Genomic DNA, 24,530 nt, shown 5'->3' with positions numbered 1-24,530 from the left:
TCCTGATTTTTCTGAGTCACCTGTGATACTTGGTTCTGACTGACTTTCTTTCGGACTATTTTGGCTACCCGTGCAGGTGGAATATTTGTACATAGAAGCTCGACTTGCTGTCGTTTGGCGGGGTAGACGAGTAACTTCAAGATGCCGAGCTTCGAGTGGCGCCCCATTGCATTTCTGCGAGACAGGCAGCCCGATGCCGAGCCTGCTGCATTTGCTCTCATTGTTCTCAACCAGCCACTGAAGCAGACCCCGGTGCTTGATTTGTTGTGGCAGAATGGTACGATTTGGTATCTGATATTTTTCACGCGGAACACTGACGCCTTTCGTAGCCATCGTAAGAGTTGCTGCAGACGGCGGAGCGAATCGACTTCTTGATCTGAGCAAAGCGACGCAGTCGCAGTCGCAGTCGCAGAGCACTCCTTATGTTGGTTTTAATCTTTGAATGCCGACGTACGCCGTTCTAATCGCTGCAGGCCAATCTTGACGCCATCATCGGAGACTTGGACTCTTTAGATCCTGTTGCGAAAGATTTCTACACCAACCTGGAAAAGCCCGCCCAAATCGTGCATATGCCCGACCAGATTTCGACAGACTTCGGCAAGTCCATTCGTTGGATCAGATCACAACACCCCGAGGTCGACATTGTTGCCCTTGGAGGCCTCGGCGGCCGAGTGGACCAGGGCCTCAGTCAGGTACATCAGCTATATCTATCGCAGCCAGGACCAGGGTATGATGAGGGCAAGATGTACTTGGTATCCGGCCAGAGCTTGACCTTCCTGCTGAAGCCAGGAATCCACAGCATTAAAGTGCGGGAGGGCGGCGAGGACGTCTTTGGAAAACATGTCGGCATCATTCCCATTGGAGGAACGAGCTACATCACCACCGAGGGGCTCGAGTGGGATGTTGTGGACTGGGAAACCAAGTTTGGAGGCCATATGAGCACCAGCAACCACGTACTGCCCGAGACGAAGGTGGTCAAGATCGGGACAACAGACACTGTGCTTTTCACGATTGCCCTCGCGGGAATAGAATAAACCAAAGTCGACTGTCGCTTGCTGTACACGGTGTTTCTGAATACTCGGCCACCGACACCAAACGCCATGCCCCCCTGAATGCCCTGAGATGTCGCAGACTTTTGATTGCCGCCCCAACGCCACGTAATCAAGAAACAAACGAATCATCGCAGGAAGTGAAGGACCAGCCAGCAGAAGAGGAAGAAGACGATGACGCCAGCCCAGAAAATCCACTTGTCCTCCTTCGCACGGCGCTCGATCATGCGGATAGTGTCACCGGAGATGCCCAGCGTATTGCCGACTGAGTATAGCCTCTTTTGGGTGTTCTTGAGCATCTCGCGCTGTGTTCCAAGATCGCCGAGGACAGCCTGGCCGCGAGCAATGTACTCGTCCAGTGCTGAATTCGTCTGCGCAAAGAAGTTTTGCTCGCGCAGCGCGTGCTGCTCTCTCGTGACATCGTTTCCGCCCATACTCAAACCACCGACCTGGCCTCCTGTTGAAGCGCCTCTGCTGTGGAACGAGGACGACTTGTTGACGTTGGCGTAGGGGTTCTCTGGTGTCGAAGTGACATAGGCTCGACGGCCCAGTAGCTCGCCTCGGTTGTTGCTGTGGACTGCATCTTCGCGGGCCTTTTTGAGGTCGTCGACTTGGGATCGGAAGTCGGCCAGATCGTCGCGAAATCGCTTGACACGCTCAAAGGCCTCCTCTTGCTTCTTGGGGACGAGCTCCTGGCGCGCAAGCTGGTTGTACTCGTCGACGGTCTTGGAGAAGGAGGCGAGGGATGCAGAGACGTTGCCGATCTCGGATGGGGTCAGAGCGGCGGCTTGGGCTGCAGAGTCGGAGAGCTTCTCGAGATCTTTGCGGATGGCCTTGCTTTGGCGCAGGGCCGAGTTGTACTGGACGTTCTACAGCTAACAGTTAGCAGTGCAGGCGCAAAACAGGTGCTTAGGGTTGCGACTAACCATGCTGTTTCAGTTTGCGCGAGGCGTCTTTCTGGGCGAGCTTCTGCAAAAAAACGAAGAAAGATCAAGAACTAGACTTGGAGTTGGAGAGAAAGGTGTTCGTATGCGCAGCTCCCCTTTGCCTTGCCGAGGACAACCTGGAGCTCAATCTACTTACAACAAGTGGCTTCTCGGGCAAGGGAGATGCCCAAGAAAACACGTCACCGCCTTCCAATTCGGAAGAAGGGGTAGCCCAGTGCAGGAAGCCGTGTGGAGACAGTGAGCGCACGATGCGGGATGCACGGTCCTTCCGGAAGGCAATCGCGATGGTCCCTATGGACCTTCGACACTTTATTTCCAGCATCGTAATTACACTCTTGCAGCTGGTATATCGACACCCATTCTGATCGAAATGCTCTGTCCAGCACTTATTGTCAGTTCTGTTCGAACTGTACCAATGCGTGCTTACATGGAATGTGCTGCGAACCAGCATTTCGGCCGAAGTGCTCTTACATAGTCGCCGACAGCGGACCGCTAGTTGCTTCACGACCACCGGTCACTCTCCGTGATTGCATCTTGGTCACGGTTTGACGAAATCGGATTTACCACCAGCCTCGCCCGGTACGACAGAAACTGAGCACTGGCGCACCCAGGAACCAGACGCTCAAACCAAGAATGGCCCGCCAACGTGATACCGCCGTGGAGAATACCGTCTCCATCATGGCCACAGGATTCCGAAGGCGGTCGCCGACTCGGCACCGACATGCAGTGTCACTTGATAGTGATGCCGCCCTACTGACCGACAATAGGCCATGCGAGGCGATGATCCATTATCTCATCGCCGTCGCTGTTTAGCGAGATTCTTAGCCTCAAATGCCATTTTTTTCCTTCGTCCTAAAGTCCTATTGCCGGACAACGATGCGACTATAATTGGACTTCATCCCGCTCTCCACGGTCTATCCCTTGGCATGCAGAAGAAGCAAAGCCACCATCAGCCCACTCACGATGTCTAGACCTTCAAGTCCTGTACCTTCCGAGAAGTCAGTACCGCCCACCGGCTCGACAAAGTCGGGTTTGGAAGATGTTGAGGCCACGGCAGCACCGCCTGCAGAGCAACCAGAGCAACCTCCACGGTATTCTATTTACACGACATGGGAGAAACGCTTCATCGTGCTAGGCGCCTGCTTGGCCGCCTTCTTCTCTCCTTTCACCGCCCAGATATACCTGCCCGCACTCACGGTTCTGGCTGAAGACTTCAACGTCTCTGACTCCGACATGAACCTCACCCTTACGACCTACATGATCTTCCAGGGCATCGTACCCATGTTCATCGGTTCGCTGGCCGACAACAGTGGCAGACGACCAGCCTATGTCATCTGCTTCGTCGTTTACATCGCCGCCAATATCGGCCTCGCCTTGTCACAGAACTACGCCTCTCTGCTTGTCGTCCGATGTCTACAATCGGCCGGCTCGAGTAGCACAGTTGCCCTGGCCTCCGCCGTCGTTGCCGACGTCGTGACAAGCGCAGAGAGGGGCCAGTACATTGGAATAACCGTTGTTCCAATCGTTCTTGCGCCTGCGCTTGGCCCAGTCCTTGGTGGCATCCTGACCCAGTTCCTGGGTTGGCGGGCCATATTCTGGTTTCTGGCCATCCTCTCCGGCGTATTCTTCATTGCCCTGCTACTCTTCTTCCCAGAAACCTGTCGAAGAATCGTGGACGACGGCTCCGTTCGACCCCCGCGACTGTACCGCACCGGCTATCAGTTATTGAAGGACTACTTCAGATCTAAGAGGACTCATGGCGAGGAAATGACTAGAACGACAACTGGAGGGACATCGAACACCGCAAGACCATCCCTTTCATTCAAGATCAACCCTTTCGCCTCCCTCATGCTTCTCTTTCACAAGGAAATGGGCCTTCTTTTGGGCTTCAGCGCCATCGTTTTCGCCGGTTTCTATGCCATCGCCGCTTCGATGCCAACCCAATTCGCGCAGCTGTACGGCTTTGACAGCTTGAAAGTTGGGCTCATGTACCTGCCGTTGGCTGGAGGGTCTGTTGTCGCGGGCTTTGTCGTTGGACCCCTTATCAACTGGAACTACCGTCGGCACTGCAGGCGCCTGGGCATCCCGTACGACAAGTCTCGTCAGCAGGACCTGTCCGAGTTTCCCATTGAGAAGGCCCGCCTCGAGATAGGTCTACCTTTGCTGTTCTTCAGCTCGATCCTGCTTTTGATTTGGGGATGGGTTCTCCAGGTTGGTGCACCGGTGGCAGTTCCGTGCGTACTCCTCTTCCTCTTTGGAGTCGGAATGATTGGCTTTAACAACACCACCAACACTCTCATCGTCGACATCCACCCAGGCAAAGCAGGCACGGCCACGGCGGCAAACAACTTCACCAGGTGCCTGCTGGGAGCCGCTGCGACCGCGGCCATCTTGCCTATGATCAACGGAATGGGAGTTGGCTGGGCTTTCACGCTCCTGGCTTTGCTTTATATCGTGTTTAGCCCGTCTTTGCTAGCCGTCATGTACTGGGGAGTCAAATGGCGCAAGGCAGCAAAGGAGAAGGAGCTCAAGAAGAAAGGCACCGCTTAAGAATTGTGATACCACCACTGATTGCATTTATGATACGTAGCATGATACCCGAGACATTTATATAGAAACTTGACCAATGCAAGATCTCGCCTAATTTTCAACCCCGCCCAGTAGTATGATTTTCCTAGGGCCTGTGTTTGAGTGACTGGTTCTACACCTCGCTGCTGCCTGTACGCCCTGCCGTTGACACCAGAATCGCGGGGTTGAAACGAGAACTTGGCAGTCAGCGCGCCACGACCAACCTCCCCTCATCCCACCGCGTCTTTCATCTTCAAATTCAACTCATCACAAAATCGACTTCCCATGTCACTCCCACTTACGGATTTTCCAGTAATCTTACATACACACCATGGAGAAAGATCAAGACACTCACCCAGACGGGAGCAAGACGCTCACAGCCCAGTGCTACTGCAAAGCCGTCCACTTTACAATCACCGTCCCGACCTCGTCCCTCCCGCTCAAAGTCCACCTGTGCCACTGCAGCATCTGCCGCTACACACACGGCACACTCTGTATCTTCCATGCACCACTGCCGTCTGGCGTCGCCCCGTCATTCCTTTCACCATCCTCGCTCTCGGCCCTAACCGCCTACCGCCACGCCTCCGCGGCAAGCACGCGCTACTTCTGCAGCACTTGCAGCTGCCACATTGGAGACCAGGGCATTGAAGACGACGACTGGGTCATCTCTGCCTCCATATTCGACGCCAACAAGGACGATGTTCCCTCGGTGTGGGATATTCAGCAGCATGTCAACACGCACTCGACGCTGGGAGGGGGGCTCTACGACTGGCTCCCAAGTATCGCTGGCAAGGAGTTGAAAGTCTGGAACCCGAAGCCAGATACGAAGCTCAAACTACGCAGACCCGAAGTTGGAGACGACGGCAAGGAAGTGCTTCGGGCTCAATGCCAATGCGGAGGGGTGTCTTTCACCATCTCAAGACCATCAGCCGGCGTCGAATCGTACAAAGACTGGATCTCGCCCACGGAACCGAACAAATGGATGGCCGGATCAGATACTTGCGGCGACTGCAGACTCCAGACAGGCGCCCACATCACCGGCTGGGCGTTCGTACCCCAATCTTGCATCACGCCCCAGGTTCCGGAGGACCTCACACTCGGGACCTCGAAGATGTTCCAGTCGACGGAGAAGGTGTCTCGTTCCTTTTGCGGAGTATGTGGCGCCTCGGTACTGGCCTTCTACAGTGGTCCAGAACGCGCTCTGGTCGATGGCGACAGGCTCTTCAACGTCGCCGTGGGGCTGTTTCGGGCGCCCGAGGGCGTTCTGGCGGAGGACTGGTTGACTTGGAGAACTGTCAAGGTCGGTTGGGCAGAGAGCGGGAAGCAGTATGACTCGGCGCTGGTGGAAGCATTGGCTGAAGGTACGGCGAAATGGGGCGAAAAGCACGGAGACAAGGGGAAGATTCTGGAGATGTATCCTTGATACCGTTTATTGCCACCAAAGGCTGAAAGAAGTTCTTGCAAAGGTTCATCCAGCACTTTTCTTTCCTTCGATACATGAGATCCGCTTTCTTTGAGGCTTTAATGACAAAGCTCAGGCAAGCTGGGCATAGGTCTGCATGACTCTTTCTCTCTCCCTCTCAAGGAACTCATCAAAAGTAGTCATAGTAATCCCCCAACTTCGAGTGTTCTCCTCATCCGCGAACTGGTCCATGTCGCGAGCGGCCAACTGCCCAGCAATAAAAGGATTCCCAGCCTTCTGGGCGTCGATCTCCTCTTCCTTCAAGAAAATCGCCCGTATGTCCTTTCCACTGGCCTTGGACAGCTTCGCCATGATCTCATCCACCGTCAGCATCTCCGATGACAGGGGAATTTCCTGGCGGTTGAATCTCGTAGAATCGCGATAAGCTGCCAGAGCAAACTTCCCAATGTCGTAGGGGTCTAGCGTCGGTATCTTGGTGGTTGGCTTGAAAGCATTCGCGAACCTTCCCTGATTGACCAGATCCGGGAAAGGGGCAACCTGGGGAAGTAGGTAGTTCGACGAGAAGCTTCCAGGCCGCAAGACGGTCCAGTACTCAAACCCAGCCTCTCGAACCGCCTTCTCTATGGACTGCTTTGAATGGAGGACCATGGAAACAAAGCTGTCTGGGTCAAAGTGCTCCAACCTCTCGGGTGCCTGAACGGCGAAACCGCTGCTGTAGATGAAGTGGACAGCGCCGGCCTCTTTGGCAGCGGCCATGATACGCTTCGCGGTGCGGAGTTCCCAGGTGTGGTCGATGAAGTCAGGAGTCAGGTTGAGAAAGGCGCCGGTGACGTTCTTCATTGCCTCTTTGAGGGGCGCATCATCGTCGTAGCCGCCTTTGGTGAGACTTGCGCCGAGATCTGAGAGGGCTCTGGCGGCTGGCGAATCGGGATCACGGACGAGGGCATGGACTGCGATATTGGCTTTGAGGAGGCTATGAGCAACGGCGCCGCCGACTGTGCCTGTGGCACCGCTGACGAAGATGGTTTGTTGAGACATGATGATGGTGTCTGTCGACGTGGACGTAGATTGAGTGTGACTCTTGGATGCCCAGGTAGCTTTGATGAAGATGGATGATCTGTTCCCGTCATCGTTGTATTTACTAAAGTCCTATATACTACATTTCAGCGATCGGTTCTTGTCATCTCACGTGGTCTATATCCAGCTTACATACCCTTGGCGGCTTTGCGCCTAAGGGACTTATGTTGTCCGCCAGGAAGGGCGACCGACAGGATGATCCGCGGAGCCACGCCGCGGAGAACATATTGTAGCAGACAGCCTATTTTTCTTGTGGTGATGATCTAATTTGCTGCTATGGTTGTTATTGTTACTGTTACTGTCGTTGTCCTCGTCGTCGTCCACTGTCGTCGCGGTTAGTCGTCGTCGCTATTATCATCATTACTACTTGTTTCTATCACTGTATTTATTAGAGTGATCCAGAAAACCACATATGAGAAGTAGCCGAGCGAGTACAGCAAAGTTAGGCGGTCTCTATTGCAGACCTTCATGTCACTGAACCCAGCCACCAAATTGATCTGTACGGGTTGCTGGGAAGAAGTTGGTGCGGGGTGACAAAGGAGCCGAAGGATGAAGGATGATGAAAGTCTTGGTGGTGGAAAATGATGGCGGAATCCCGCCAGATGACTAAGTCCGCGGACAAACAACACAAAGATGACCTGCTCAGCGCTTCTTCAGCGCAGCAAATCCCCTGAAGCACCCCATCTCCATGCCTGCAGCATCGCCGCCCGCATTCCGCTCCACCTCAACGATTTGCCCTTCACACTGACATCGCGAATCTAATTCATTCAAGGTTTCGACATATCAGACGAGAAACCTCCGCATATCAGACTGCCAAATGTCAAACTCATTCTTCGAGCGGGCCAACCCGCCCCCGCGGCGGAAAACATGTGTGGCTTGCACGAAAGCCAAGCGACGATGCGACCACGGCCAACCCTCGTGCTTGCGGTGTTCACGGCGGAAAATCGACTGCGTCTATCCAAGTCCGCTGTCCGCCAGATCAAAGTCATCCGCAGCCCATCATACTCCGCAGAGCTTTGGATCACCTTTGCCGGAAAGCGACCCGACCCCCGCCGCTGAGACCCCTGTTCCCGCCACCTTAGACGCCTGTACGGATAATTCTCTTGTGTCGTGGTCACACGGCCCAGACCTTCTTCCACTGGATCTAGAGGCCTTGGAGGATGTCGACTTCGATGTTGGGTTCGAGGATTTGATTAATACCGACGCTCTGCTGGACGGAGCATTATCCCTCCCGGTGGCACTTACACCAAAGCCCGACCAGATGTTGGTGCCCTCTCGCCACCACCCACAAACCTCTCTGGAGGAGATGATAGCGAGCAGAATCCAGTATGCTCTCGACGTCATCAAGAAAGTGCCTTCGTCTATGGTATCTGAAAACCAGACCCCTTGGTCACATCCCTACTTGTACAGAGCTTACATGCCAAGGGAGATGCAAGGTATGTCACTTTGCGGGTAGTCATGGAGCCCCACTGACAATATCATCGCCAGATGCACAAGCGTGCTGTGCTTTGTATGCTGCAAAGAACCAATACAACGCCGCCATGATACTGCGTACTATTCAGGCCAGGGCACATGAGGTCCTCGCCGCTCCGCCGCCCAAAGGAAGGCTTGAGGCCCTCGCGCGCCTGCATGCCATACTCCTCTACCAAATCATCCGCATCTTTGACGGTGATATTCCCATGCGAGCTTCAGCTCAACAAAGCCTCACGGCCCTCGAGCCCGCGATGCTCGCACTGCTTCCTTTCGTCAAATGGGAGTCATCTCAACCCACGACAGGTCCAGCAGAGGATCAGTCATTCTGTCCCACCAAGGAGTTCTGGCAAGAATGGATATGGCAGGAGTCAGCTCGTCGTACCATTTTCTTCACCTGTTTCTTTCTCATCACACACCAAATGCTGATAGGACGAGAACCGCCCAATGGGTGTTCGGACAGGTACATCTTCTGCCAGTCATGGACCATGTCAGCTCACCTCTGGGGCGCCCCGAATGTTGTCGACTTTGCCATTGCTTGGAGAGAGAAGAAGCACTTTGTGATTAATCAACAGTCCTTCAATGAGGCGTTGAGGGATGCTTCCGCGGATGATATTGACTTGTTTGGCAGGATGCTAATGGTAGGAGCTCTCGGCATAGACGATACGAGGCTGTGGTTCTATAATCGAGGCGGCACACTGTGACAGAAATGCATTTGAGTTAAACTCCACGGAATCTTGACTTATGCCACTCGGCAGGGAGGCTTGGGCAAGGACAGGTGATCCAGCAAGCCCACGGAAATTTTCCCAGCAGTGGAAGACAGTCGTTCACATGAAATGGAAAGAAAGATGGAACGCAAGTCTCGTTCTTATCGTAAAGCTAGCTAATTGCCTCTCATTGGGCATTCCTGAGCACGTAGTGCTTGTCACGCATACTCAACGACCAAAATCAAAAGACCAATCGATTCCCAAGATCTTCTGTCGGTGGTATGCAAACCGAACCCTCGATGTCCCTCGCTCACCACTTCTCAAAGATCTTCGCGTGATCATCTTGCTGGCCGGGGCTGGGAATGCCTCGGAGTTCCTCCAGGCCGGGCTGATCCTGATTCTCGCAACGAACGAGCTTGAATTGCTCGATACGGCCTCCATGCTTATTGACAGAGGTAGTGGCGAGCGTAACTTGGTACAAGCCGTCGTAGCGAAAGCCGACCTTGGGGGCGTGCTTGAAGAGCATTTGCTTGCCCTTGCTGGCGGCAGCGCGGATGACTCGGACCATGTTTCCAGTAGCAAGACTGGCGGCAAGGGCCTTGGTGCCCGTAGTTCGGTCGGGAACCTTCTCAACATCTTGGTGATTTTCGGAGCCCGAGCCGGAATACCAGACGACGTCGCCAGTGTCAATGTCCGTAGACTCCGAGGTCGGCGAGATGACAACACTGTATGCGCCGGTGGTGATGTTGCCGTGGATGCCGGCTTGGGATTGTCCATGGGCGCCATGGAACACAGCAGAAAGCTGGCGGGGATACTAGGACCCGACCTCGAGACCGTTGTGTCCGTACTCCTTGGATTGGTGACGAAAGTGCTTGTAATCCGGATTGAAGCGGATATGGATGCCAATGATGGTCAGGCCATGCATAATACCTTCAACACCCCAGATCGGATGGTTGGTGGGGGGACGTGGAATGTCGTCAATGAAGGTGATGACGGAAGAGATGTTGGAAATCTCATCGTGGGTCTCCTCATTGACGGTCTTCTCATCGACGATTCTATCAGCACGAACGCTGTCATCGATCCACTGGCGGAGGCTGACAGCACGAGACTTATCACCGGCGGTAAAGAGACGCTGCTTCTCGGGGGGCTCTCCGTCCGAAATGGAGAGCAGGCGGGCGGCCAAGTCTCCTTGGTGATTAGCCTGGCCGGCGGTGATGCTCATGTCGTAGTAATCCTGGCAATCCTCCAAGTACTTGAAGAAGTCGTAGATCTCCTTCTTGAGCAGGATGACAGAAGGATTGTCAGTGGACTTGTTGATTCGGGACATCATGCCGATGCGAGCGATAGTGTTCTTGAGTTTGAACAAGTAGGTGGACAGCTCGTTGTCTGCACCGGGACCGGGAACCTTGGGGCCGCCGGAGGGACCACCACCAGCGCCGGTACCACCGATAAGCTTCGAGGCAGACGGGGCCATTGTCGGATCTCAAGCTGTTGCTTCGAGTGTCTTCGGGGCGTTGCTGGAGCGTCGTCGATCGCTGTTCCACCCCCCTTGTCAGTAAAGTTCTTTGGAGGCAGAAAGAAACGTAGATTTGTACTCACTAGACTGTAGCCGATCGGGTTTGATGAAAGGAGTGTTCTACCCTCAAGTCGGAAGGGTTGTTGACCAATTCACAAAAGTTAGGGGTGGTTTGAGGTGCTGATAATTGTGAAGCAGGAGAGAAACCTGAAAGAAAGTTCAGGAGGGAAGGAATTTCCAAAGGTGGTGGGGGCAGAGACCAGACCACGAGGCACCGACTAGGGCTCAACCGCTTTAGGCTATGGCTTTGGGGCACAAAAAGAGAGGTCTGATTATGTCGTCGGGGCTGTGATACCATGAACACTCGGACCCGGAGCGGAGGTGTGGGTCCAAAGGATCGGCGGACTCGGAGTGGACTCGGGGACGAAGCAGTTTCATGCATAAGGCGATTATGCTTCTTGGGAAGACTTTAGTTCCCAGGGAAGTCTTTGTCTGTGATATGAGAAATTCATCATGCAATCAGATATGCATTGCTGTGGAAGTCATCAAAATAACACTACACTATTCAGGTGTAAGTCGGCGCCCCCTATTACACGCAACAAAATCGCACTTCATGCTAATCATTTCCGCCACAACCGTGTGTGAACCCTCCAGCGGCGAACTGCGCTTTATTATTGCCAAAGCATCGCGCTCTGACCCAGATAGGAGTGTTAAAGTCGGCCTTCCACTCATTGCCGTCATCGTCCGGCTCGTCGAAATACTCAAACCTCCACATCGACAGGCCACCACCGATGCAGTCCTTAGCCTCCGTCATCAGCGTCTTCTGACCGAAATCATGGCTTGCCCAGCCGTAGCCGTGCATGACATAGCTGCTCCAATAGCCATGATACCAGCCCTTGCAATCACCGCCGGCCTCCTTCGGGACCGGCCAGTGGCGGTTGTCTTTCTGGGGGTTGACCTGGTATGTGTAATCGCCGTGGACGTACTCGCCGCCGAACTTCCAGTTCATGGGGTTTTCCGGGTCGTTGCCGTCACAGTTGTTGATGACGGCCCACATTTTTTCAAGACACTCCTGCTTGTCGTAGTTGGTGCTCCCCTCCGCGATGGAGAGCAGAAAGCCGGTCTCGTCGGGTGTGCCCTTGTGGTATGTCTTGGCGTAGCTCCACCCTGACTGGCCTGTGGGACGAGTCACACTATCGCAGAAGTCCTTGTAGTCCTCGTTGAGTCGGTCGCCTGACGCGTAGGCCTTGGACCCGTCTCCATTATGTTGCCAGCATGTGAACTTGTCCTGCGCCTCGCATGAGGGTGCCTCGATGTCCAGAACGGCAGCACGCGTGTCCACGAGAGTCTGCAGAGCGAAGGAAGCGATGGTGTAGTGACCCAGCTCATTGGGGTGGAAGTTCTTGCCGACCCAGTCCGGCAGCCCGATGGACGGGGGCTGAATCTCGTCGTCCGTGTCTCCGGGGCATCCCGGAGGAGAGGGGTTTCGGCGGTCCAGCTTGTGCTTAACCTCAGCACCAGGGTCCGCCGAGTTGAACAGAAGCGAGTTGTATAGTTCAGTTTCAAGGTTGCGACGGGCGACTTCAGCCAGGGCAGCCCGTCTGGTCTCGACCAAGGGACCATACTCTTCCCACCTGCGCTTGAGGTCTACGTCGTCATCGCTGACGCTGGTGTCGGGCTTGAAGAATTGCAGGTCGGGCTGTTCAGGGTCAGGGTAGTCGCCTGATCCGTCCGGATCGCACATTTGACCTTGAACGCCGTCGTACACCCACGGGTCCCAGTTTGAGAAGCCGATTTTCCACTTATAGTCAGAATTGCTGGAAGTTTCTTCAACGACAGTCCTGATGATATTGTTGATCTGAACCACAAAGTCGTTGAAGGTGTTGCGGCGCTCAATGGTCAGGCCCGAATTGCCCGGCCAGAGCGTGGCATACGCCCAGGGCTGGTTTTGGCAGTCTTCCGTCTCGGTGTTGAAGAATTGAGCGTAGCCATTGTAGATGACGACGCCGTCGTCATTCATCTTCTCATCTAGAGCCGCCATCAGCTGCTTCATGTTGCCTTTGAGGATGGTCTCCATGTTGGATTGAGCGATCGCGATGACGCTGTCGCAAGAAGAGTCGCCACTGGGCACCAAAACGCACTTCTCGATCAGCTTGGCGAGGCAAAGATCGTTGCCTCCAGCCGTCAACATGACCAAGTCCAGGTCGCCTTCGAGAGCCTTGATCTGGTTGTAGATGCCGCCCGTTCTGTCGCCGCTGCATCCCACAAATTGGAAGTTCTCCACGCTTGAGCCTAAGGCGTCGTTGACAATCATCGGCCAGGCTGTGTCGTAGCGGGAGCAGTACCAATTGGTGTTCTCCGGGTCGTCTAAGATGGGGTTGCCCAGAGGCTTGCCTGAACCTATGCCCGCCGTGTAACTATCGCCTACGGCGGCCCAGCGCTTGATCCAGCTATAGTCGCTGGGGTTGTCATCGCGTTTGCCAAGGCTGCGTTTCTTCTGTCTCTTTGGAGCGAGGAAAGATGTTGATGCGTTGCTGGCTTGAGAAAAGGGCACAACATAGGCCTCCACCAGGGCTAGCCCGAGAGCATGGACAGTCAAGAGGAGCGTGATCCGCATGGCTGTAGTAAAGAAGCACGTACAAGCCGGAAGGCAGAGCAAAAATGAGCGACTGTCTCTGCAGTCAAGGCTTACAACTAAGAAAAAGATGTCTGAAAAGAGTGTGAATGAGCCACAGATGAGGCTAGAGACAAGATGTCTAAAGGACGGAAGTCGCGCGAGGGCGCGAGGACGGCTATGGATGTGAACTCCCAAACTTGAGCTCCGGCAGGCGCGAGAGGGAAAGTTACGGGAAATGGAAAACCAAATTCACAATCGCAGTATCGGTCCAAGCAATGTTATCCAGACCTGATGCCGGTGACATTCTGACCGGAACGTCGGGGGCGGGTCTGCGGTCGTGGGTTGGGACTTTGGTATCCCTCCTCCCGAAGGATCCCAAAGCCAGGATCTGTGTGATGGTTCATCTCGGTGCTTTGCGACCAAAATCATTGGAAATCATGGCTAGCTGGCTGCCTAATGCAACAACGGCCACATCATGTCGACTGCCGTTGCGTGTGATATTCTTGGCGTTCAAGAATGCGCCGCCTGCTCGTTGGCCGCTCGAGCCGTGGAGAGCACTTCGGGCCGCACCCCAGTCGCCGGCACATCATCATGGCATCGGCCTACCTCCGTCTTGTCGTTTACGTATTGCCGAACGTAGTTAGGGCTGACCGGGAAGCCACAATGCTTGATTTAATCCGTAGTCAGGCACTGATCATAGGATTGCATGCCCACGTGGTGTCTGGCCGGGCCTAAAACCAAGTCCCACGGATCGGGGTGCCAATTCGGTTATCACACCACGTTAACAAAAGGGTCTTTTGTGAGGGTTCACTACACCTGCGGTGGAAACCCCAAAACGAGCCCTAGCGCTTACTTCAGATAAGCTTCTGTGGGGGATTCTAAATATGCAGGTCCGTCATTCAAGGTTATGGGCAACAGTACCGATACAAGCTCGCATTCAAGTGTCGAGCAGGGGCAGGATCCTACAACCGCCAGCATGACCACATGCCCCTGGAATCACCAACAGCCTACGACAAAGGTGGGATATTTGATGGATACCTAGTAGTTACTGGCGACAAAAATACTTTCTGATGCATCCCATTGAATCATCTTGGATGTTGTCCAAGTTGAGAGCATCGGTGAGAATCCCTTTCCCCCGCCCCCTTTCTCTTTGTTTCAACCAGAATTCGCCATATTCTTCCTTCTCGTATCTTCTGAAAACAAGAAAGCGACAGTCACTCTTTTGTTCTATGTTGTCAACCATGGCTTCGAGGTACTCTCTTCGTCGCCTCGCCCTGGCGTGCTTGGTCCTCGCTCCTGGTATCGTCCAAGCCATCATTGACACAAATCATACGGCAGAAATGGCCAGACAAGTCCGTTTCCATAGAACTGGAAAGTTGGCCAAAAGGCAGGATGAAGGTGACGATGACTACGTATGCACTGCCACTAAAGGCTGCGATATCGGCTGCTGCGGGCCCTTGTAAGTCAACTATCAACTCCCTCTAGCTGAGCGAGTATCGGATCCCCTCTGTCCGCCAAGGAACTGGACTGACACGCAAAATCGCAGAGATGAGGAAGGCAATGGAGTATGCGGCTTAGGCCCGGACTTCTGCGGCGACGGCTGCACATCGACGTGCCACTACAAGTCTGAGTGCGATCCGGGCTGGGGCATCGAGTGGTCCAACGCCACAGCCTGCCCCTTGAACGTATGTTGCAGTGAGTATGGCTTCTGTGGCACCGATCCCGGATTCTGCGGCGGCGAGGTCGTGTCCTCGCCGCAGTGTGATATCGCGGCCGGCAGCTCGAATGGCCGTACCATCGGCTACTATGAGGGCTGGAACTCGCAACGATCCTGCGGCACCATGACCCCAGAAGAGATTCCCAAGGGCTACTATACCCATCTGTTCTACTCTTTCTCGCTCATCAACCCTGAAACCTTCCGTCTGGAACCTATGGACGACACAACGGGCAGTCTGTACGGCTCTGTGTCTGCCCTGAAAAAGACGCAACCTGAGCTGCAGGTCTGGCTCGCCATTGGCGGATGGGCCATGAACGACCCGGGCGCGTGGCGGACGACCTTTTCGGATTTGGCCGCGAGCGAGAGTGCTCAGGATGAGTTCTTTGAGAGCTTGGTCACCTTCATGTCCAACTATGGCTATGACGGTGTCGACATCGACTGGGAATACCCTGTGGCCGAAGACCGTGGTGGTATCGAAGCCGACTTTGACAACTTTGTCAACTTCATCTCACGCCTGCGCAAGCGCTTGAACAACCTTGGCACGCCAAAGGGCTTGTCCATGACGCTGCCTGCGTCATACTGGTACCTAAAAGGCTTCGACATTATCAACTTGGAGCCCCATGTCGACTTCTTCAACGTCATGACTTATGATATTCACGGTGTCTGGGACTCAACCATTGAATCTTTGGGTCCTTACGCCCACGCTCACACCAACTTGACCGAGATTGAGGAGGCTCTCAAGCTTCTCTGGCGAAACAACATCAACCCGAGCCGTGTCAACCTTGGTCTCGGCTTCTACGGCCGCTCTTTCACCATGAAAGACCCGAGCTGCATGGCCGCGGGATGTGAGTTCTCAGAAGGTGGCAACGGCGGAGCTTGCACTGGGACTGCTGGCGTCTTGTCTGCCCATGAAATCATGCAGATCATCGAGGATGGTGCGACCATGACTTTAGATCCCGTGGCCGGCGTGCAAATTGTCACCTGGGACTCGAACCAGTGGGTCTCATGGGATGATACCGAGACATTGAAAATGAAAGTGGACTATGCCAATCAAAGATGTCTGGGAGGCGTCATGATCTGGGCCGTCGATCTTGACGACGGCACTCTGATCAAAAGCCTGTCCGAAACTGGCAGGGAGACGACCATCATACTTGACGACCCTCCGGAAATCGCGGCCTGCTTCGGGACCACGTTGGAGGACATCTCCGGCAATTCCACGGATGCGAGTAGCTAGTCGTCTGGGCTGAGAGGTCAACCGGCGTGCAGTAGACTTCAATTGATTCTATTCATGTCTACTTACTATCCTATTCGAAATAGATGTGTGCTCAAGTTGCCCCTGTATGATCGCATGAATGATTGTGAATATCACTAGGCCTTGAAATGTGGATTTAACGACACTTATTTCGCGTGTTGAAAATCCGAACAGATTGACGTGGAAAGAAAGATTGGTAGTCAATCTACGAAGCTTAAGTATATACAACAATGCTATCCGGCAACCGACCATGATCACAAGCACCCCGAGCCGCCAGAGGGACCAGACTGGCTAGTTTTGTACACCTTCTTGAAATTGGTCAAGGAATTGAGAAGGTCAAGTTTGGTTCCTTCAACGTCGGCGTACATGGCGTTCAAGGCGGCGATGTCCAAGCTGCTGGGCGCTAAGTTGATGGGGATTCTGCTGCCGTCCGGCTTCATCAAGATAGCATCTCGATTGTCGTTCTCAGGTGTGGGTTGGCCATTTGGGTTACCTCCAGCACCCGAAGGGTAGATCATCATAGACTGCCAGTCGACGTCGTTATCGCCGTGGCCGTTAGAGTGCGGGGTGCCGACTCCTGGCATAGGCAGGTATTCACTGGCGCTGAACCCTTCATTCTTGGCTATCTGCCAATTACTGCACAACTGTTCGATTGTCACATCTCGAAATCCGCCTCCACCGGTCTGAAGGCGAAGACCACCACTCGCAGCCGTGTAGTAGTCCTTGAGGTTGTCACAATTCCACCCTCCGGGGTTATTGGGGCCGAAGACTTCGCCACCGTCGGCGCCAGCAACACCCGCCCAGAACTTGGGATTTTGGTGTTCGTGATAGAGTCCCCAGGCATGACCAAGTTCGTGAGCAAAGTTGCCAACGACATCCAGCATGCCGATGTCAGTGCGGTCGCTGAGATACATCTGTGGGCCAGACCGGACCAAGTTGCTGGGGAACCCAACGGTGGTGGCCATGACATTTTCGCGGTAATGCACCTGCAGGACTTCAGTGGCCTCGGATGTGCACACCTTGTCGTTGACCTCCTCGATTCTGAAGGTGCTGTCCAGTCCTTTGGAGATCCAGATTTTGCGCGCATCCTTCAGATATTTCTTCAGCATGCTCTTTTGCGCCGCAGTCGTTTCTTTCGCGAAGCAGTAGCGAATCACGCGGTTGGGCCACGGCGTGTACAACGGTGACGGTTCTTTAATAACATAATAGTACCGTTTGTCCAACATGGAGCTGTTGCTTCTGCTGACGAGCGCCGGTTGCCAGATGGAACTTCCAGCCAGCACATGGCTGCCAAACAGGAGGCAGAAAAGAGATAAAAAGAGCGTAAGGGGCACCATTATTTGCGTGGAGAGCTAGAAAAAGCCGTTTGAACGAAAGACTGATGTGACGACGGTGTCAAGACAAGATGTTGCACACAAAGCAGACGAAGGGGAGGCCAGGAGAGGTAAAGTGAGCTGGCGGCAGCTTGCGTGTCGACTCGGAGACGTTCGTCCGATAGATTCACCTGCTTGCTTGTTCACACAACCCCTGCTGACTGCAGCCTGGACATCGCGGGCCATCATCGCGTTTAAAGCCCGCCCGTCCCCGCGTAATCTCCATAGCGGCCGGCTCTATCGTCCAAGGGGGCCCCGGTCTTGTACCGGTACATGCCCCGCTTCCCGCCCACCTTTCCGGCTCCTTCGCCGGAGATATCGCCAAGTCTATACCGTCGTAAGATTCCTCACCCTCTAGGGTGAAACATTGTCTGCAGAAGCACAGAACTGCGGATCAGACACACACGATGCAGGTGTTCAATAGTTCCATATTGCACATCTGGTTGCTGAAAATTCGGTCCTTCCGAATCCTATAACGCGTCAGAGGCGTGAGATTAATGTTACTTTCGGTATGGATGTGAAGTAGTTACCACCATCTGGAGATACGCGGCATCATGGTTCACGAAAAGGACTTTTGTTACTAGATGGTGCCTTGAAGCTCTTGCAGATGTTCGAACTGATACCCGCGTCGTCCCGCCGAACTCAAAGTTCTCTGGCGTGTTCTCTAGCGACCGGACAACTCAATTCTGTCCATTCGTCCATCGACGGCTGGCTGTTGTCACTCTTTTAGCTTCGCGGTCGACATGAATACACAATTCAACATGATCCAGAGCCTCAGATTTCGGGCAGCTGCCGCTTTGGCCATCGTCGTGGGCTATCAACATGCCCTCGCCCAGGACACATCGCCGTCCGGCGACACAATGGACGGAATCGCCTGGGACTGCAGTGGTTGGCACACCGTCATCTCTGGCGACACATGCTATTCCATCGAGCAGCAGTACGGTATCACAGAGGCCGAATTTCTTGCGTGGAACCCGGCCGTGTCTAGCGACTGCGGTACCAACTTCTGGCCCGACTACTCATACTGCGTCAGGGTCGGAGCACCGGGTCCGACAATGGAAGGCATCGCGAGCAACTGTGATGCCTGGCACACCGTCGTATCAGGAGATTCGTGCTACAGCATAGAGCAGGAGTACAGCGTTACGGCTGATCAGTTCTTCGAGTGGAATCCTGCTGTATCGACTGACTGCGCCACCAACTTCTGGCCAGACTACAGCTACTGTGTCGGCATCAACGAAAACCAAGGCTCCACGACCAGCAGTGCCTCCTCGGCAACTGTCACTTCGACTGCCGCTATTACAAGCAGCACAAGGACGAACGTGAACACCACAACGACTCCGTACTCGACACGCTATCCCGTCACTTCGTTCAATCTCACGGCGCCGTATACAGCTACGGCCCTGCCTCCACAACGGACTCTGTCTGGTCAACCGAGTTACTGCAACACATGGCACATGGTAGCCGGAGGCCAGACGTGTGAGGATGTTGTCAACTACTACAGCAACAGACTGACGCTCGAGCAACTGTAAGTCTGAATTCCCTAGACGTCTGACTCAAACTGCGACTGACTTAACGCTCTTTGCTTTCAAGCCTCGAGTACAATCCTACTATTGGACAAGATTGCAGCGGCTTGTACACAGGCTGGTACATTTGCGTCGGCATTCAGTCCCAAACCTCGTCGAGGATAGAGTGGTACACGTCTCAGACCAACTTCACCGCGCCGGCGTCTACACCCTATCCTGGCTATGTAGCCACTGCTGTTGCCAACTACACCGCATCTCCGCAGCAGACGGGCATCCCCAGCAGCTGCCAAAACTACTACCAGGCCCAGGCAGACGATACTTGCACGACCGTTCTCGATGTGTATGATTACATCACGGAGGAGCAATTCTTTAGCTGGAACCCAGCCCTCAACGGTGACTGCCTGGGTCTCTGGTCCGGCTACTACTACTGCGTTGCCAACTTTGCGGCCGCGAGCGATGTACCTATGCCTCCCACAATCACGAGCGGAGCGTCTCCCACGGCCACAGGGACCATTAGCACCTGTGAGAAGTGGTATATCACCCGGGTCAACGACGACTGCGCCACCGTCGCCGCATGGTTCGGCACCTTCTCCGAGTCCGACTTCATCTCCTGGAACCCGAGTGTCGGGTCGTCATGCACCAACATCCAACAGGACACGTATTACTGCGTAGGTGTTCCAGGAACGGCCACGACGCGCTCCAACGCTGTGACGACAACTGTGCCCGCGAGCATGCCGACTCAGACGGGTGTCGTGTCTGGCTGTACTCAGTTCTGGCTTGTGTCGCCGTCCGACACGTGTGGTACCATTATCGAGGACAGCGGCGTCGCCAACGCCACTATCTTCCACGCATGGAACCCGGCCGTCGGGTCTGACTGTGCTGGCCTGAAGGTAGACTTCTACGTTTGTGTCAGCACCAGTGAGTGGGAGACCATTGCCCCCATCAGCACTGTTACTATCTCGGCCGGCCAAACCATTGTACCCAGCACGACGGTTGCCTCAAGCTCAGCGTCAGCGTTTACATCTTCGTCTACGACATCGTCTGCTGGCGCTTCAACGACGATCAGCACCGCCGTGACGACCCCGTCACCGTTCATGCCGGGTATGGTAGACGGATGTGTCAGGTTCTACTTCCGCGGCAGCGATGCAGCCGCCCTGTACTGCTATGATATCGCTTCATATGCGGGCATCGCCCTCAGCGACTTTTACACCTGGAACCCGCAGGTCGGTACCGATTGCACCAACCTGTGGGCTGATACGTGGTATTGCATCGGCCTTTCGGGGTCGACTCCGACGACTATCTCATCGGGTGTGCCTACTCCGGCCTGAAATGCGTCCTAGAGAGACTATGAAGGCTTTTATTTATACGTATATATGCATCGAATCAATTTCATCTTGTTGTTACTTGTGCTTAGAAGTTGAACTAACTAATACCCTTGGCGCGCCTATTTGGCATGAAAGTAATTACCGGGGAGAATAACTACTAGGATACAGATCGGCTTCGCTCTGATTAATCTCTGGCTTTCAAACATTGATGCCGTACACTAGAATCTACAAAGACGGAGGCAGGTGGGTTAGTACATGAGCTATGGAAAGAGTCAAGTTTGCAAACTGCACAAGGGGCCAATTGCCTTGGACTTGTTACTAATAGAAGCTAAGACACCCGTGTTTGGGAAGCCCATCTCCGTTAATCTGTTTGAGTCTTCCTATGTTTTTAAAAAACAACTAACCACCTTGGAAACATTTTTCACCTCACTCCTAGTAGATCAAGATATTTGACAGCATCTCATCTGATCTCTCCACTGAAAGTATCAAATTGAGAAAGAAACCTCGAGCTTTCAGGTGAGGTCTATTGTCGAATTGAATTGCTGATTTTCAGAAGAGCTCTAGAATACGATCAGATAAAACACCGCTTGATTGGGAAACACCCCTGAACTCCTGCTGTAATCCGTCCTTGCATCTGCATATATTTCCAAGACACGAGATGAGACAATCGTTAGCCTCTTGCCTCGACTTTCCTAGGCTATTGATGATCGTTTTCAGGAAAGGCTTGGATTAATATGAGTACAATCGAGGTCTGTGAAATGAATGAGATCTTGGATGCATTTAGCTCGTACCTCAACAGTCACCTCAGGTGACATTGTCAATGCAGCTACATGTTCTCTTTCAATCGGATAAGCGAGCCCATCCTCAAATCAAATAATTGCAACATCCTTCACAAAGATAAGGTATTGACCTTTACTCTCTCAAAAGCCTTAGAGTAGACGCAAATGTATGCGTCAAGACATGGCTCTTCTTCTGCAGGTCCTAGAAAAGGTTAAAGTTGCAACCTTCAGTGAATTCTTTGCGGATCAACGGGAATAAAGAGACAATATATGCTCCACCCAACAAAAAATAGATTGTTATGCAGCCTGATCACACTTGATACTCAAAAAGGGAAACGCAAAGAGAAGACCCATCTTTACGCGACGTCCATTTCGAGAACCTGCAGGAATACCCCCTCATCGTTGGTGCATTGAGACCTTGGCAACGGCTACCTACAGACAATTTGACAAACAACAGTACCTGCCACATCGGCACATAGAAGAAAGGGGGTTGCACGGCAGAGAGCTCTTGAAAAGTGGCATGAATTCAGTTCCACACCCTTGCGATGCACGATGGTGTCTATGTCTGCAGCGTGAGCGGTCACGTTTGCGCAACGCTTCATATGTACAACGCCCTGCGCCAATTGGGCAATAACCCGATCAAGCCTATCCCTATCCTAGACTTTCTTTGCGAGATATTCAAAGATCGTCTGTTCTTTGGCGCGTCTCCGAAGAAGAAGTTCAGCACGTACTTCCGGAGAGCCCAAGGATGTGGCATTCAGAAAAATAAAGACCTCGTGGGGTGGTATGCCTCTGGACTGGCGCAGCCGTTCACCAAAGACGCCTATCGCAAAAGCCACATGGATACGGAGACCATGTCCCTGTTCCATACCGCACACATGTGGGACTATACACCCAAGCGTTGGAGTTTCTGGAACGAGATCTTTGGAGATCCCGACAGGAAAGCTTCAGAGCGGGAGGCGAAACGGCTTGAAAGATGGGTCAGCTTGCAGCCCATGAACATGATCATCGAGGGCGTCAAGAACAAAGTGTTGCCGGAGATGAAGGGTGAGAAACCAGTCGCGCGCCTCAATTTCTTCGCCGCTTTCCGTCTTTGCGTCCGAGTCATGGAGCGCTTCGCGAAAGATCTTCCCAAGGTCGCGCGTTTGAATGTGAATAAAAGTATGCTCCTGCAGGGGGCCGGGCTTGGATGCCTATATGTGGACATAATCTTGGATGACTTTTCGGCGCAATTGGACGACGACTACGCTCGGAGGCACATAGAGGAGTTTCCTGGCTTGCTTGAGTGTCGTAGGATTTTCGAGAGCCTGCAGGAGAATTTGGATGTCGCGAGCTACTTGTGGTCTTTCTGAACGCTGGCTTCATTAGCATAACCCAGGAGACATGGATGAATTGACTCCTTCTCTCGCCTAGAATTGCTGATGTCTTTCATTTCGTTGCCCTCTTGCTTTCCAGAATAATGGCACATGACCTACCTAGCAGATCTGCTGTGCCGCAGAAGCCTTACTTACAACATGTGGTCCGCAGTTGGGCAAGGCAGAATTCAGAGCTCACATGATCAGATCATCAGCCATGAACACGAAAGCCAAGTAAGCCTAGCCACTAAAGATTGTCACTTGTCAGCATTCTTCAATCCTTCCTTGGACTGATGGGGCGGCCCGTCACGTAGGCAGGGCGTAAAGAGCTTAACCGACCAGCTGCAGCGACGTTCATCACGCTTTACCCGCAGGATTTAGTAAAGCTTGGCTATCGAATCATGGGCGATATAATGCGCATCCTCGGCTAATATACCTAAGCATCGCCTCATCTTGCAAGCTTATAAACAGTGATCCACTCTTACGATACCTATGGAAGAAAGAGGTCCTCCATATTCTCACTTCAGAAAGAACTGGCACGCCAAGAAACGGTCATGAGCAGCACTCAGAATAAGGATTTCGACCCCTCCGTCTTTAGCCAAGACACCACCGTCGGCTCCGACACCGCCTCCGTCCGCCCTCTCATCCGCGACGCCGATGATGCCGGCGCTGGTTCCGCTTCCCTCCGCGGTACCGACCGCCAGCCTGTCGCGACCGACAACTACCACATCGTCTCGACGCGGGTAGTCAAGGAAATCCCCAAGTCCGCCACCAAGCCGCCCGCAGACCCAAACTCGGCCTTCAGCAAATTCAAGAACATGCTGAAGCCGCCCGTCGTGAAGGCCGTCGAGGCGCTGCCTAGCACTGAGGGCAAGACATATCACGTCGATGAGCAGGGGCGCATTATTGAGACTACGGTCAGAAGAGCAGGTAAGACTTGCGAGTGCCAGACCACACTGATAGGACTACTGACATATTGTAATGCAGCTGTACAGAAGGGCATTCTATCTGCTGGAACTGGCGACAGCGGGGGCGTTTAGACGGTACATCCTGATTCATCTTTTCAATTTGCAATAATTAATTATGTTAATGCACTATCTGATCCATTAAATCGTTCTTCCTCTTCTTCCTCTCCAACCCCACCCCACCCCCCCTCATCCTTCAAGAAAATTTCTCTGTACGGCGAACAGCCAGAACTTTGGCAGCAATGGATGGATGTTACCTTTGAGAACACGGTGGCGAAAGCACAACAGGTGTGACCGTGCGCAAAGTTTCAAGTTTGGCCCAAGCTTGTCTTGACATACAAGGTGAGGGCATGTATGGCCGGCGTTTTTGTGTGTTGGCTAAAGCTTCGGAGTTACCAGAGTTCCTTGATATCTAACCTTGATATTCACATAAAAAAAACCCCCCAAGAAACAAATCTGACTTTAAATATTTAGTGCCCTTCTGCTCAAGTTTCTAGTTCACTTTCCATCACCCGCCATTCTACACAATCCAGTTCTATTAGTCACCACGTTCCAGAGCCTATAAACCACTGCCAAGGACGAGCAATATTTCGCCCATGAGTCTCCCTTTATAATCATGCCATTCTATATGGCGAAGGAGTAGCAACTGAATCAAAAGACTGATCCTTGCAGGCTAATCGAAAAGAACAACGAAGTACCGAAGGTCTCTTACCTTCTCAGAAATCCGCTCCTGCGATTAGTCTGCTCATCAAAAACAGAAAACCCGGGGAAAACAAAAGGAAAAAAAAGAAAAAAAAAAAAAAAAAAAAAAAAACCNAAAAAAAAAAAAAAAAAAAAAAAAAAAAAAAAAAAAAAAAAAAACCACCA

General features: G+C 53.2%; 12 protein-coding genes across 12 annotated transcripts; 7 read left to right on the top strand and 5 right to left on the bottom strand.

The window, feature by feature from the left end:
- Positions 1-141: 141 nt before the first annotated feature.
- On the top strand, positions 142-1,034 carry GCG54_00014150 (Thiamine pyrophosphokinase 3; the record flags this gene model as incomplete). The annotated part of the gene is made up of 3 exons (XM_045413991.1): positions 142-277; positions 330-424; positions 474-1,034. 3 exons carry the CDS (start codon positions 142-144, stop codon positions 1,032-1,034), a joined length of 792 nt encoding a protein of 263 aa, XP_045269095.1.
- Positions 1,035-1,177: 143 nt separating this feature from the next.
- On the bottom strand, positions 1,178-1,978 carry GCG54_00014149 (Protein transport protein BOS1; the record flags this gene model as incomplete). The annotated part of the gene is made up of 2 exons (XM_045413990.1): positions 1,178-1,918; positions 1,976-1,978. 2 exons carry the CDS (start codon positions 1,976-1,978, stop codon positions 1,178-1,180), a joined length of 744 nt encoding a protein of 247 aa, XP_045269094.1.
- Positions 1,979-2,959: 981 nt separating this feature from the next.
- On the top strand, positions 2,960-4,546 carry GCG54_00014148 (Itaconate transport protein; the record flags this gene model as incomplete). The annotated part of the gene is made up of 1 exon (XM_045413989.1): positions 2,960-4,546. The coding sequence occupies one exon, from the start codon at positions 2,960-2,962 to the stop codon at positions 4,544-4,546; it is 1,587 nt and encodes a 528-aa protein (XP_045269093.1).
- Positions 4,547-4,895: 349 nt separating this feature from the next.
- GCG54_00014147 (uncharacterized protein) lies at positions 4,896-5,987 on the top strand (the record flags this gene model as incomplete). The annotated part of the gene is made up of 1 exon (XM_045413988.1): positions 4,896-5,987. The coding sequence occupies one exon, from the start codon at positions 4,896-4,898 to the stop codon at positions 5,985-5,987; it is 1,092 nt and encodes a 363-aa protein (XP_045269092.1).
- A 111-nt stretch (positions 5,988-6,098) lies between these two features.
- GCG54_00014146 (uncharacterized protein) lies at positions 6,099-7,025 on the bottom strand (the record flags this gene model as incomplete). The annotated part of the gene is made up of 1 exon (XM_045413987.1): positions 6,099-7,025. The coding sequence occupies one exon, from the start codon at positions 7,023-7,025 to the stop codon at positions 6,099-6,101; it is 927 nt and encodes a 308-aa protein (XP_045269091.1).
- Positions 7,026-7,881: 856 nt separating this feature from the next.
- On the top strand, positions 7,882-9,238 carry GCG54_00014145 (Transcription factor gsfR2; the record flags this gene model as incomplete). Its single annotated transcript, XM_045413986.1, has 2 exons — positions 7,882-8,500; positions 8,553-9,238. The coding sequence occupies 2 exons, from the start codon at positions 7,882-7,884 to the stop codon at positions 9,236-9,238; spliced, it is 1,305 nt and encodes a 434-aa protein (XP_045269090.1).
- Positions 9,239-9,551: 313 nt separating this feature from the next.
- On the bottom strand, positions 9,552-10,715 carry GCG54_00014144 (uncharacterized protein; the record flags this gene model as incomplete). Its single annotated transcript, XM_045413985.1, has 2 exons — positions 9,552-10,043; positions 10,068-10,715. The coding sequence occupies 2 exons, from the start codon at positions 10,713-10,715 to the stop codon at positions 9,552-9,554; spliced, it is 1,140 nt and encodes a 379-aa protein (XP_045269089.1).
- Positions 10,716-11,373: 658 nt separating this feature from the next.
- GCG54_00014143 (uncharacterized protein) lies at positions 11,374-13,374 on the bottom strand (the record flags this gene model as incomplete). Its single annotated transcript, XM_045413984.1, has 1 exon — positions 11,374-13,374. The coding sequence occupies one exon, from the start codon at positions 13,372-13,374 to the stop codon at positions 11,374-11,376; it is 2,001 nt and encodes a 666-aa protein (XP_045269088.1).
- A 1,241-nt stretch (positions 13,375-14,615) lies between these two features.
- Positions 14,616-16,325, top strand: GCG54_00014142 (Chitinase-3-like protein 1; the record flags this gene model as incomplete). Its single annotated transcript, XM_045413983.1, has 2 exons — positions 14,616-14,833; positions 14,921-16,325. The coding sequence occupies 2 exons, from the start codon at positions 14,616-14,618 to the stop codon at positions 16,323-16,325; spliced, it is 1,623 nt and encodes a 540-aa protein (XP_045269087.1).
- A 272-nt stretch (positions 16,326-16,597) lies between these two features.
- Positions 16,598-17,680, bottom strand: GCG54_00014141 (uncharacterized protein; the record flags this gene model as incomplete). Its single annotated transcript, XM_045413982.1, has 1 exon — positions 16,598-17,680. One exon carries the CDS (start codon positions 17,678-17,680, stop codon positions 16,598-16,600), a length of 1,083 nt encoding a protein of 360 aa, XP_045269086.1.
- A 779-nt stretch (positions 17,681-18,459) lies between these two features.
- GCG54_00014140 (LysM domain-containing protein) lies at positions 18,460-20,567 on the top strand (the record flags this gene model as incomplete). Its single annotated transcript, XM_045413981.1, has 2 exons — positions 18,460-19,241; positions 19,307-20,567. The coding sequence occupies 2 exons, from the start codon at positions 18,460-18,462 to the stop codon at positions 20,565-20,567; spliced, it is 2,043 nt and encodes a 680-aa protein (XP_045269085.1).
- Positions 20,568-23,252: 2,685 nt separating this feature from the next.
- Positions 23,253-23,738, top strand: GCG54_00014139 (uncharacterized protein; the record flags this gene model as incomplete). Its single annotated transcript, XM_045413980.1, has 2 exons — positions 23,253-23,628; positions 23,686-23,738. The coding sequence occupies 2 exons, from the start codon at positions 23,253-23,255 to the stop codon at positions 23,736-23,738; spliced, it is 429 nt and encodes a 142-aa protein (XP_045269084.1).
- Between the last annotated feature and the right edge of the window lie 792 nt (positions 23,739-24,530).

Source organism: Colletotrichum gloeosporioides (assembly GCF_011800055.1).
Source record: "Colletotrichum gloeosporioides strain Lc1 chromosome Unknown consensus_14, whole genome shotgun sequence".
Taxonomy (NCBI): Eukaryota; Fungi; Ascomycota; class Sordariomycetes; order Glomerellales; family Glomerellaceae; genus Colletotrichum; species Colletotrichum gloeosporioides.
This window is presented reverse-complemented; position numbering and strand designations above follow the sequence as displayed.